Raw genomic sequence first — 12,549 nt, 5'->3', positions numbered from 1 at the left:
TAGAAATGCTGGATAAAATAGAGCCAACATTAGTTTAAAGGAATAGCTGAATCCACAAGAAAAGAAATTGAAATCCCTACATACAGGAAAAGAAAAGAGAACTGAAACCAAGCTGCTCCTGCAGCTTCCTTGGGGGCAAATGCCACCCTCAGTTATCTAGGGGCTGACTTTTGCATTCACATGCAATCTGAGATGAGGTGTCAGCTTCCCATGGCAGAAATCCCCCCAGAAAGTTAAGACTTTCAAAGGACTGCATCTTTAGAGAGAACTTGACAAGAACAAAACAATCGCCCAGCAGCAGAGAAACAAACAAGGAAGTTTGTCAGTTTCACCGTGGCCTCTAGTAGGAAAAAATACTTTCTTCTTCCTCATAGGAAAAGTACATGTCCAAAGTAATAGAAATGGTGACGCAATATGTGGAGATTCTGAAAAGAACATCAAAATGGAGCCTTCAGGAACACTGTGAAAAACAAACATAAAGTTACTTAGTCACTCTGGAGAGACATACTCTCCACCCAGGACAGATTCCTCTAAATAAAGCCTCACTGAAGATGAGTTCACAATACAAATTATAAAATACACAAGGAAACAATCCACCATGAGCAAGAATCATCGGACACACCAAACAATAGGATTATATCCCTAAGAACCTCAGAAAATAATCTGATAAATTTTTTTTAATTATTAAAAACAATGAATCGAAAACAAGAATAAAAGAAAACGGCTATCAAAAAAGAATAGAAAAGAACTTCTAGAAATGAGGAATAGAGTCATGGAAATTCAAAACTCAGCAGATAGGTGTGGTAGTTACTATAGTTGAGGCTGTTCCTCAACATTTCAGGTCTTCTGGGTACCCTCCGCACTCTTGAAATTGTTGTTGTTGGATGCCATGGAGTCAGTTCCAACTCACAGCGATTCTATGTACAACAGAACAAAACACTGCCCAGTTCTGCACCATCCTCACAATTGTTGCTATGCTCAAGCCCATCACTGTAGCCACCGTGTCAATCCCTCTGAAGTTACAGATGGTCGTATGACTTGGGTGGGCCAATGAAATATGAGCAGAAGTGACATGTGTCACATCTGAGCTGAGACCTTTAAGAACTCATGTTCAAACTGCCCGAAGTTTCTTTCTTTAGACATGGTAACCATCACTGCTCCAGAGTAGTAGAAGCCCTGCTAGCCTGAGTCCCGAGTGAGGAAATGCAGAGCAGAGCCCGTTACCAACTCAGAAGCAGACATGTAGCATAAGCAAGAAATAAAACTTTTTTGTAATAAGCCACTAAAACTTCTAGATATTTATTATTGTAGCATAACTTAGAAATAAAACTTTTTTGTAATAAGCCGCTAAAACGTCTAGATATTTATTATTGTAGCATAACTTAAAAAAAAAAAGCTTACCCTAATTGATATAACATTCAAATCAGATTGGGCTCAGTTGAAGAAAAATTAGGTAACTGACAGATAGATTTGAGGAAGTTACCCAAAATGCAGATCAGAAGTATAAACTGATTAAACATATGGAAAAAAAAAAAAAACATTATGGGATATGGAGCATAGAATGAGAAAGTCCCAAACATATTTATTAAGAGGTCCATAAGGAGAGAATGGGGGAGAGAAAGTATTCAAAGAGATAATGGCTGAGGATTTTGTAGAACTAAAGAAAGACATTGGATTCAGAAAGCACAGTGAATTCCAAGGAAGAGAAATAAAAACACAACTAAGAGAAACCACATAACACTTTGAGACAACAACTAAGAAAGTTTACCTCTTATAGACCCTTGCTGAAAGAACTACTGAAGGATGTTTTTAAGGAAGAATGAAGTTAAGCTCAATAGAAAGGAGTAGGATGCAAGAAGGAATGGTGATCAAAGACATTTGTAAACAGTGGGTAAATCTAAACAAGCATTCATTATATAAAACAATCATAATGAATAATTTGGGAATACAAAAACAAGATGAAATTAAAATACTGAAAAACAGCACAGTTCAAGATTGGAGGGAGTTATCATTGTTCTGAGGTTTATTCAGGAAGAAAATAGAGATCTTGATTAATTTTACATTTAAAGTCCAGCAAATATGTAAAAACTGTCAGGGGTTACACTAAAGATTAGAACTAGAATATATAACGTCCATATCAGTGGGGCAGGGATTAGGAAAAACAAATAAAGGAAGGTAAATAGAAAATATAAAATGAAAATAAATACAAATATATCAGTAATCACATGAAATATAACCACTTTAAACCAGTTGGTTAATAGAGACTCCCAGATTAGATTTAAAAAAAATACCCTGCTATGTGCTTTTCAAGAGACAAACCTAAAATATATGTATATGAGGGATAGACAGCTATGTGTACCATATTTTTCATAAATAATGCACCCACACATATAACACACGTAGCATGCCTAGGAAAATAATACACAAGGGGGTTGCGTGGTTGGCAAAAAACATAGTGCACATGTTATTTGGGTAAAAATACAGTACAAAATACAGTAGGTAGATAATATTGGTCAAACTGAATCAAACTGAAGTGAGCTTGTGAATACCTTTCTCTGCACATATCCAGATGTTTCCTGGTGGCAGCATTATTCAGGTGTGGTGCTAAGCACTTTACATGAATTATATCTTTTAATGTATGTACTAATGAGAAGAAAATCCTAGAGTGGTTGTTTCCTTTGTTCTGAATCAGTTTGTAGGTGACATATTGAATCAACTTTTGTCAGCAAGTTTTCATTCTTTACCAACATCACACCATCCTTGTCCATAGCTTCCCTGACTATACATCCCTTGTGAGAATATGAAATGACCCAGTAAGTCTTGGAATTGCTACGGGTAGTTTTCACACTCTATTCAGGGTATATCCCATAAACTGTGTAGTGGTGTGGGTGGAGATCAGAAGCCAAAGACTGGGGCTTCTTACAGTACTCAGAGGAGTTAGGATAAAGGTCCTATCCAAAAAAGCACCAAAGTCTGCAGATGACCATCTCAGAGGGTGAAGTGCCGAACTCAGTGTCCCCAAGACCCTGGCCCTTGGCTTAGTTTCTACCTATCTGTTCCCTGCTGGAGCCTAGTCTGAAAACTTACCTGAGTTCTCTTCTCTTTTCCATTCTGCTACAGAAGATGGGGTCCCTCGCACAGCGCGGTCCATGTCCCTTACGCTGGGAAAGGTATGCATGTTCAAGGAATACTAGGGCTTCCAAGAGGAGTCTGACAGATGTTTCTGCAGTCACCCAAGCAGTCATCCATTCTTGGATCCATGGATGCCAGAGAACCTCTGGAGAGAGATTCTGTTCAGCTTTCCATACTCACTAGTTCAGCTCTGACATTTCACCTTCCTTGCTCATAGACTACACAGCCTTTAAACATGAAATGACCTTTAAGCCTTGGTATTGCTATGGATAGCAATGGGTATTGCCACCCAGAGACTGTGAGATCATTTCTGTGCTATTTCTTTAGGATCTAATAAGCTAAAATAGGAAAATGTTGAGAGACCACTCACCATGAACAGATAATTTGTGTCAGCTTTGGTCACACTCTCCACACCAACCCCCAACACCATCACTACCCCAAACAATAATATTCAGTGAATGTTATTATAGCATTAGGAACTAGTAGGCATTTTTCAGGCCCTTCTGAACTGTGCCTGTTGCCATCTCCAAGAGAGTAGACATAGTCACTTCTCTCCTACAGAACATGCCCCGCCGGAGGGTCAGCGTAGCTGTGGTTCCCAAGTTTAATGCCCTCAACCTGCCAGGCCAATCTCCTGGCTCATCACCCATCCCCTCCTTACCAGCCCTGGTGAGTATGATGATGCCTGCCTTGAAGCCATATTCTGCCTCTCCCTCAGGGACACCACTTTGGGAGTGACCCAGATGGGGGTGGAGTCAATAGAATCTGGGATATAGTCTCAAAAAGTTCAATATAGACCCAGGCCACACATCTTCCGCTGCTTTGAGAAGAGGTGTTCAATGCTTTTGAGCAAAGTTTTGGCAACTCGGAGAATGTTCATTACAAATGATCTCTTTTCACGCTTAAACCACAATCCTCCAAGGTGGGAATGATTTGCACTCCAGAACCTGAGTTCTTAAACCCGGTGTTATCCTGCCTCATTGTTTATTACAATGAAAAAATGGAAACCAACCTAAATGTCCAATAAGAGACTAGTTAAATTATGGATCCCTATAATGGGTTTCTATATAGCCACTAAGAATAATAATTAGATTGTAAATCTGTATTTATTAACATGAAAAAGTCTATAATTTATTATTAATGAAAAATGGTTAAAAACAAATATATACAGCATAATCTCATTTTGTAGTTTAAACAAAAATGAATGTGCTTCTGTGTGGACACACAAAAAAATTCTGGAAGAATGTATATGAAACTATTAACAATCGTTATCTCTGGACAGTGGTAAAAAGGTAACTTTTATTTCTTTCTTGGTGATTTTTTGTATTTAATAGTCATGTATTACTAATAATCATAAAAATATCCGTTTCAATTTTTTTTTTTTTTAACAAAGCTTGTTCCTACCTAAAACTCTTCTTTCTCCAGTGGTTTCTGTCCATAACTTACTCTATAAGGAAACAATTTGATTGTGTAAACAACAGATAAAGTAGATTCAAGATCTGTTGTGTCAATAGGTAGTAATAGCTCTTAAACTTCTTTCGTCTCTTCTTGCCTCAAACATTGCAATGATTTATGAAATCAGCCTAAACTCCCAAATCACCCACTGAACAAAGCAACCTGAAAAAAATTAAAAAGCAGGCTGGGGGCAGGGGTGCTACTTAGCGTGTTTTCACAGACCTTATTCCCATATTATAACTAAAAGTGTACGTGTAGTTTCCAGGTATATATTCCTTTAGACCAAGGCTATACATTAAAATCACGGCGGGGGGGAGAGGGGGGATTAAGACATTCTATGTCCAGGCCCCATCCCAAGATTTTGGAGTGGATCAGTACTTTTAAAAATCTCCCCCAGGTGATTCTAACATGCAGTCAGTGTTGAGAACCACTGTTGAAACCAAATCCATTGCAACAAAAAATGTAAAAGTCGGGTGGAATATATCATGAAGAAATTTCTGATGGCCTGAGTTTTGGGCAGTGACAAGATGGATTATCTGCTAGGCAAGGTAAGCACAGTGCTTCCCTTGCTTACCAGATCATCTGTAGTAAACAATTTCACATTTTTTCACCACATCAAAGATTCTGCTTCTAGGTATGACTGGCATCTGTCTCTCTACCAACACCATAGCACCTTCCTACAGAATCAAAACCTCTTTTTAAATTTATAATCTCTGACAGGGGCAGATGACTTGGTAAGCAAAGTAAGCACAGGTTTACTTGTGCTTACTTACTAATCTGTAGTGAACAATTTCATATGGGTTTCACATCAAAGAGCACTACAAACGATCCGGCAGGCAGAGTAAGTACCATGCTTACCTTGCTTATTGGATAATCCGCCCCTGATGACAAGCCTCTCCTGAGAATTGTGCTTGGAGCTGTATCTCTAAGGGCAGTGATTGGCTCGCATGAATCCATCCATACTCCCTTCCTTGGGGAACTTAGGGCCTGCGTTTTTGGGAGAGTAGTATTCACAGTCAGTAAACAAGGGACAGAGAAAAAGTGATTGCTCCCTTCAAGAATGGAGCCTCAAAATGTAAACATTTTTCTTAGCTCAAGGAAACCCAGAAGAGGAGAAGGTGCAAGCTGCATGTGCACCAGCAGGAAGCAACACTAAGGAAAGAAGGCCAGGGGAAGCTTGAGGGAAGGTGCCAATGTCTGGGCTCAGAGGCAGATTGCATAGTATGGCGAAGGGGGAGGAAAGGAAAGAAGAGCAACGGCCTCTCCCCAGCATCATCAGAGACCTAGCAGCCCTGGCTTCTTCCTTCCATCACTGATCCTCAATTCTCTGTCTCCTGTTTCCATTCAGTCGGAATCAACCAATGGGAAAGGCAACCTACCTGTCACCTCAGCACTGCCCGTACTTTTGGAAAAGTAAGTTTGTTGATATTTCTCTTTGTTTTAGGGCTGTCTGAGGAAAATTTCCCCAACTCATGCTCCTTCCTCCTTTTCTCACCCCCAAAATGCAATGGAAAGCAAATTAAATTTTAGGAGAAAAGAATGGGACTCTAGGATCCACAAGGATTTCAGATCCAGTTTGCAAAATTACTGGGCAGGAAAGTGCTATAGCTGCATTCAAACCTACCACAATTTAAGAAGAGCTCAGAGGAGATGGAAATCTTCTCTGTTAGTTGGGTTCTTTGGACTGCAGATACAAGAAGGCCCCATTCAAAATGGCTTAAAAAGTCCAGAAGTAGGGCTATTCCAGGTGTGGTACAGCAGCATTCCAGCTCTGTCTCTCTACAGTCTCTTTGCCTCTGCCCACTTTGTATGTTGACTTCATCATCAGACTCATGGAAAATGTTTGCTAGTTCCAGGTATCCCATCCAGACATGACAATATCTAGAGGAAGAAAGAGACCATCTCTTCCCATGTTTCTTTCATAGGAATGAACCCAGAAGCCTTTCATCAGTCTTCCCTCTTACCTCTTTGGCAAAAATTGGAACATGGTTCCTTTCTAAACCAATTACAGACTTTGGAAATTGGATTCTCATTGTGGTCTTAGACTATCCCTTGGAGTTGGGGAGAGGGTCAGCTTTCCATGAAGCTTCTCGTCAACATGAGCAAAATCATGTTGCTGTTAGGAAGTAGGAATTGAGGTGAGTATTGGATTAGAAACCAACAGTGTCTGCTACTCCCAACTTTTCTAGGCATCTATGCAATTTGCAGGTCTTTTCATCCTCAGTCAGAGAAAGGCAATCTATTTGTACGCACTCATAACTTGCTTTTCAAATTCTTTCATTTGCTTGCCAAAAAACATCTGGATCGCAGCTGCCACCTCTCAGAACTTTCCTCTTGTGTCTTTCCTCACTTGGAAGAACATTCACCTCTATTCTTCCTTCTTACTCTCCTTGAGATAGCTTTAGTCCTTCATTTTTCATTGCTTTTGGAATAGTTTTCCTCGACCTGGCAAGGAATGCCTATGTTGGTCCCCTTTTTAGACAAATGACCTCCCCATTTCCCCATCCCCAGACTTAGCTGGTATCCCCAAACTCACCTCTGAGTATATGCAGCCACCAACCTATCACTCAGTGACTCACCACATGTTAGTCTTGAAGTTTCCCCAGCAATTCCTCTCTCATCTTCCATAAGCTTACAGGTCCTTTATATTGTGGAGGATTTTTGTTTGCTTGTTTGTTTTCCTCATCACTCTGGGGAAATTGCAAAGGGGTGACAAGTCAACAAGCATGTGAAAGTAACCAAGGATACAGAATCTCACCAAGTCCCTAGAAGTCATAGTGTCTAGTATATAGTCTCAGAATCTCTCCAAAATTGGTCCACTGCAGCCTCTGAGTGAGAACCCATTAAACCCATTGCTGTTGGGTCGATTCCAACTCATAACGACCCTATGAGACAGAGTAGAACTGTCCCATAGGGTTTCCAAGGTTGTAATCTATAGGGTTGCTATGAGTCAGAATCGACTTGTCGGCAACGGCTTTGGTTTTTTTTTTTTTTTTTTCGGAATCTTTATAGAAACAGATTGCCACATCTTTCTCCCATGGAGGGGCTGGTGGGTTTGAACAGCCAACCTTTCAGTTAGCAGCCAAGCATTTAACCACCGTGCCACCAGGGCTGATCAAAATTCCCTGTCCTCCCAGCCCTGCCTTCAGGTGCACCAACTCCTTCTCCACAAGGGTCCTCGACAAGGTTCTATTCTCATCTCTAGACCCAAAGAGCCAGTCAAGACAGAAGGTTTGTGTCCCCACTCTCCCCATAGACATGGATGAGGCAGGGCCTGGACTCTGTAGGACCAATGCTCAGGTCAAATGAGAGCTTCTACCCAAGGTAGTGAGGATCATCAAGAACCTGAGCTAATCTTGGTAGAAGAAATTGAAGCACTAACATGAGGATAGAATGCAACAGCCCCAAATCCACGTGGCAACAAGTCAGGACTAATAGTGGAATCTCAGTCCAAGGATTTGAGCCAGGAATGATAGGGACAATGTGAGGATCAAGGCAAGTCAAACAAGGAAGTCCCAGGAAGGTATGTGCAGCTCTCTCTTATGGGATAGGCAGAGAGATTACCATGATACATTAGCCATGCTGTGGGCTGACTCAACTGTTAGAAATACACCCAGCCTTTATAAAGATGGCTGGGAAGGGGTGGAGGGAATGGGGGGGAGTATTGAAAGGAGGAGGGATTCAGAACTAATGACAACTTCCCCCTCTGGATTTCTAAAAGATGCTAAGTGATTTCCATCAGAATACATGAAGCTGAAACATTTAATAGATTCCCAAGAGGCTAACAATAATACAATCTGAAAGTGAAAATAAATTAATGGTTTCTGTTCTATACCCAAATGCAGTTAATTCTAGTCGGTGTATCAATGTTATTAAAGAGAAATAATATAATTCATTTAATATGCATTGCTTTCTAGATTGCTGTAATCAGCTTGATGTTAAAATGCTTTCACATTTCCTACGCTTACAGTAACTAAGCAAGAAGGGAATTGGCCAAGCACAAGAAAGGTACTCAGAAGATCAAATAGCCTATGGCTAGTTCACAAGCAAGTACCTGAGAGCTGAGTGTACTGCCAAATTTGATTTGAGAGAATTCTGAGCCTTGCTCTTGTAGGCCATTTCTTAATAAGCTGCTCTTCACTCACCAAGGATCTAGAAATGTATAGACTTAGACAAAAATATAGGTAAAGGGTTTGTTACAGATTGAATTGTGTCCCCCAAAAATGTGTGTCAACTTGGCTAGGCCATGATTCCCAGTATTATGTGGTTGTCCACCATTTTGTGATCTGATGTGATTATCCTCTGTGTTGTAAATCCTAACCTCTATATGATGTTAATAAGGCAGGATTAGAGGCAGTTATGTTAATAAGGCAGGATTCAATCTATAGGGTTAGGTTGTATCTTGAGTCAATCTCCTTTGAAATATAAAAGAGAGACATGAGCAGAGAAGAGAGACCCCATTACCACCAAGACAAAAGAGCCGTGTTCCCTGCACTGAGAAGCTCCTAGACCAGGGAAAACTGATGACAAGGACGTTCTCCAGCTGGCTTCCTGAATTAGGACTTCTAGCCTCCTAGACTGTGAGAGAATAAATTTCTGTTTGTTAAAGCCATCCGCTTTAACAATTTCTCTTATAGCAGCACCAGATAACTAAGACAGAGTTATGCTTAAAGTTAGTCTTAAAAATGAAAACAGAACAAAGCTCAAGAGCCGTTCCACAAGTAGGAAGAGCCCGGCATGTAGAATACACTCAAGGAGCTCACAGTCTAATGGAAAAGACAGATGGGAAAGCAGCATATTATAATGCCATGTGATAGCTGATATCATATGGAAGTACAGGTTGCTATATGCATAAAAAAAAAAAATAGCATGCGTAAAAAACAAGCAAACCTAACCCAGTGGTGGGGGAAACAGAGGCCCGGAAAATGTTTCCTGTAGGAACTTACTTTTAAATCAGAACCTGAAGGATATGTAGTTACACCTTAACATAAAGATAACAAAAATCCTCACAACTGGACCAATAAGCAACATCACGATAAATGGAGAAAATATTGAAGTTGTCAAGGATTTCATTTTACTTGGATCCACAATCAACACCCATTGAAGCAGCAGTCAAGAAGTCAAATGACGTATTACATCAGGCAAATCTGTTGCAAAAAACCTCTTTAAAGTGTTAAAAAACAAAGGTGTCGCCTTGAGGACTAAGGTGTGCCTGACAATTTTCAATTGTCTCATACGTGTGCAAAGTCTGGACAATGATAAGGAAGACCAAAGAAGAATCGATGCATTTGAATTATGATGTTGACAAAGAATGTTAAATATACTGTGGGCTTTGAGAAGAGCAAACAAATCTGTCTTGGAAGAAGTACAGCCAGAATGCTCCTTATAATTGAGGATGGCGAGCCTTTGTCTCACGTACTTTGGACATGTTAACAGGAGGGACCAGTTCCTGGAAAAGGACATCATACTTGGTGAAGCAGATGGTCAGTGAAAAAAAGCAAGACCCTCTAGAAGATGGATTGACACGGTGGCTACAACAGTGGGCCCAAACAGCCACAATTGTGAGGATGGAGCAGGACTGGGTAATGTTTCATTCCGTTGTCCATACGGTCACAATGAGTTGGAACCAACTCGACAGCACCTGACAACAAGTGAACAGTAGGTTAACAGCATTCCAGGCCTTGAGAGGAGAAAGCACATGGCATATTCAAGGAATAATAATAACTACTATTATTTACTGCATGCTTATTTTATTCTAGGTGCCATATGAATTGATTTATATTAATGATCTCATTTAATCTTTATAATAACCCCATAAAATAAGCATACTATTAATATCCTTACTTTATGAACGAGGAAATTGAAGGTCAGGGAGATTGTCACTTGCCCGAGGTTACACAGCTAGTAGATAGCAGAGCTGATGGTCTTAACCCCTTAATGCACCCTACCATTGAAAGAACAGAAATAAGTTCAGTATGACTGGAAAGAAGAGGATGGATTTAAGAACATTTTAGAGGTGAAAGAGCCTAGTGGGTGAGTGGGTGTGGCAGGAGGCAGCAGTGGGGTGTGAGTACAGAATGTATACAGAAAGCCACTGCCTGAGGTGACCAGCAAAGCCATGGGTATGGGTGATGCTCAAGGTTAGTTTTGTAAAAGGGGTCACATGATACCAGTACATCACAGAGCATTTTTAACTATAATATCTAAAATAACCGTTTCTATACACCTTTGTAAATTGCCTAAAGGTTTTACACAACATTAAATTTGTATAATGTTACTCTTCCTTGCTGATAATATTCCGGAGTGAGTGACAGCTAAAATTATCCCCAGTAAACTTGTAGTGGATCCCAGAAGCCTGGGACTAAGTAAAGGAGTGAGGCGGGTCTTCTAGCTCAGGTCTCCTGGGTCAGGGTGCCTGAGGGAGCCATGGCAGGGGGGTGTCTTAGAAACATTGCTGAGCCCAAGAAGGTAAGATCTGTCCACTGGGAAGTATTGTGATTGCTTTCAAATGTTGTTTACCACATGGGAAAAAAATGAATCTAATATACTTGCCTATCAAACAATACATTTATATTAGGAAAAAACCCTCACATCCTTGAAAGCTGAGCACATGGACAAACATTTTTGACCCGGTAGACATTAGAGAACAGTGAACCTCATTTTAATGAATCACTCCAGAAGTAAGCACACAGGACTTTGTGCTGGGGACAAAAGGTTTTATGAGGGCTTGGCCCAGAAGTCTTGAAGGTGGGCACAGGCTGTGCTTAGCTCCCAGATTACAGCCATGAGTAGAGATGCCTTCAGCCCAACCCAAATACCGGGTTCTCAGGAAGCAGCCATTTACAGAGAGGACCTACCCATTTTACAAGATTAATAGAAGGCTAGGACTGGATGAATCACAGTGAATTCAGTACAATTCAACAAATACGTAAAGGCTCCTAATGTGTGCCAAGCACCACTGAGTGACAGAAACAGTCCCTTCCCTATGATCACAATCAGGTGGAGGGATGGGCATGTATGTTGTTATTAGGTGCTATCAAGTCAGTTCTGACTCATAGCAACCCTATGCACCACAGAATGAAACACTGCCCGGACCTGTGCCGTCCTTACAATCATTGTTGTGCTTGAGTTCATTGTTGCAGCCACTGTGTCAATCCATCTTGTTGAGGGTCTTCCTCTTTTCTGCTGACCCTGTACTTTGCGAAGCATGATGTCCTTCTCCAGGAACTGATCCTTCCTGACAACATGTCCAAAGTACGTAAGATACAGTTTCGCCATCCTTGCTTCCAAGGAGCATTCTGGCTGTACTTCCTCCAAGACAGATTTGTTCGTTCTTTTGGCAGTCCATGGTATATTCAATATTCTTCGCCAACACCACAATTCAAAGGCATCAATTCTTCTTCAGTCTTCCTTATTCATTGTCCAGCTTTCCCATGCATATGATGTGACTGAAAATACAATGGCTTGGGTCAGGGACACCTTAGTCTTCAAGGTGACATCTTTGTTTTTCAATACTTTAGAGAGGCCCTTTGCAGCAGATTTGCCCAATGTAATGCGTCTTTTGATTTCTTGACTGCTGCTTCCATGGCTGTTGATTGTGGACCCAAGTAAAATGAAATCCTTGACAACTTCAATCTTTTCTCCATTTATCATGATGTTACTTATTGGTCCAGTTATAAGAATTTTTGTTTTCCTTATGTTGAGGTGCAATCCATACTGAAGGCTGTGGTCTTTGATCTTCACCAGTAAGTGCTTTAAGTCCTCTTCACTTTCAGCAAGGAGGTTGTGTCATCTGCATAACACAGGTTGTTAATGAGTCTTCCTCCAATCCTGATTCCCCGTTCTTCTTCATATACTCCAGCTTCTCGGATTATCTGCTCAGCATACAGATTGAATAAGTATGGTGAAAGGATACAACCCTGACACACACCTTTCCTGACTTTAAACCACTGAATATCCCCT

General features: G+C 40.7%; 1 protein-coding gene and 1 long non-coding RNA gene across 2 annotated transcripts in view; one reads left to right on the top strand and one right to left on the bottom strand.

Annotated features, from left to right (window-relative positions):
- The window catches only part of IRAG1 (inositol 1,4,5-triphosphate receptor associated 1), a 155,990-nt gene that overhangs the window by 128,526 nt on the left and 14,915 nt on the right, over positions 1–12,549 (top strand). Inside the window, 3 exon segments of the mRNA XM_049890380.1 lie at positions 3,121–3,170; positions 3,694–3,801; positions 5,936–6,000. Coding sequence (XP_049746337.1) covers positions 3,121–3,170; positions 3,694–3,801; positions 5,936–6,000 — 223 coding nt within the window.
- The window catches only part of LOC126079395 (uncharacterized), a 33,641-nt gene continuing 23,633 nt past the window's right edge, over positions 2,542–12,549 (bottom strand). Inside the window, exons 2-5 of the long non-coding RNA XR_007518207.1 lie at positions 7,124–7,277; positions 6,212–6,468; positions 5,446–5,574; positions 2,542–3,277 (exon numbers count right to left, since the gene is read on the bottom strand). This is a non-coding gene — a long non-coding RNA (uncharacterized LOC126079395). The remainder of the gene's footprint in view (positions 3,278–5,445; positions 5,575–6,211; positions 6,469–7,123; positions 7,278–12,549) is intronic.

This window comes from Elephas maximus, chromosome 7 (genome assembly GCF_024166365.1).
Source record: "Elephas maximus indicus isolate mEleMax1 chromosome 7, mEleMax1 primary haplotype, whole genome shotgun sequence".
Lineage (NCBI taxonomy): Eukaryota > Metazoa > Chordata > Mammalia > Proboscidea > Elephantidae > Elephas > Elephas maximus.
The sequence above is the reverse complement of the archived record's forward strand: the minus strand, read 5'-3'. Positions and strand labels throughout refer to the sequence as shown.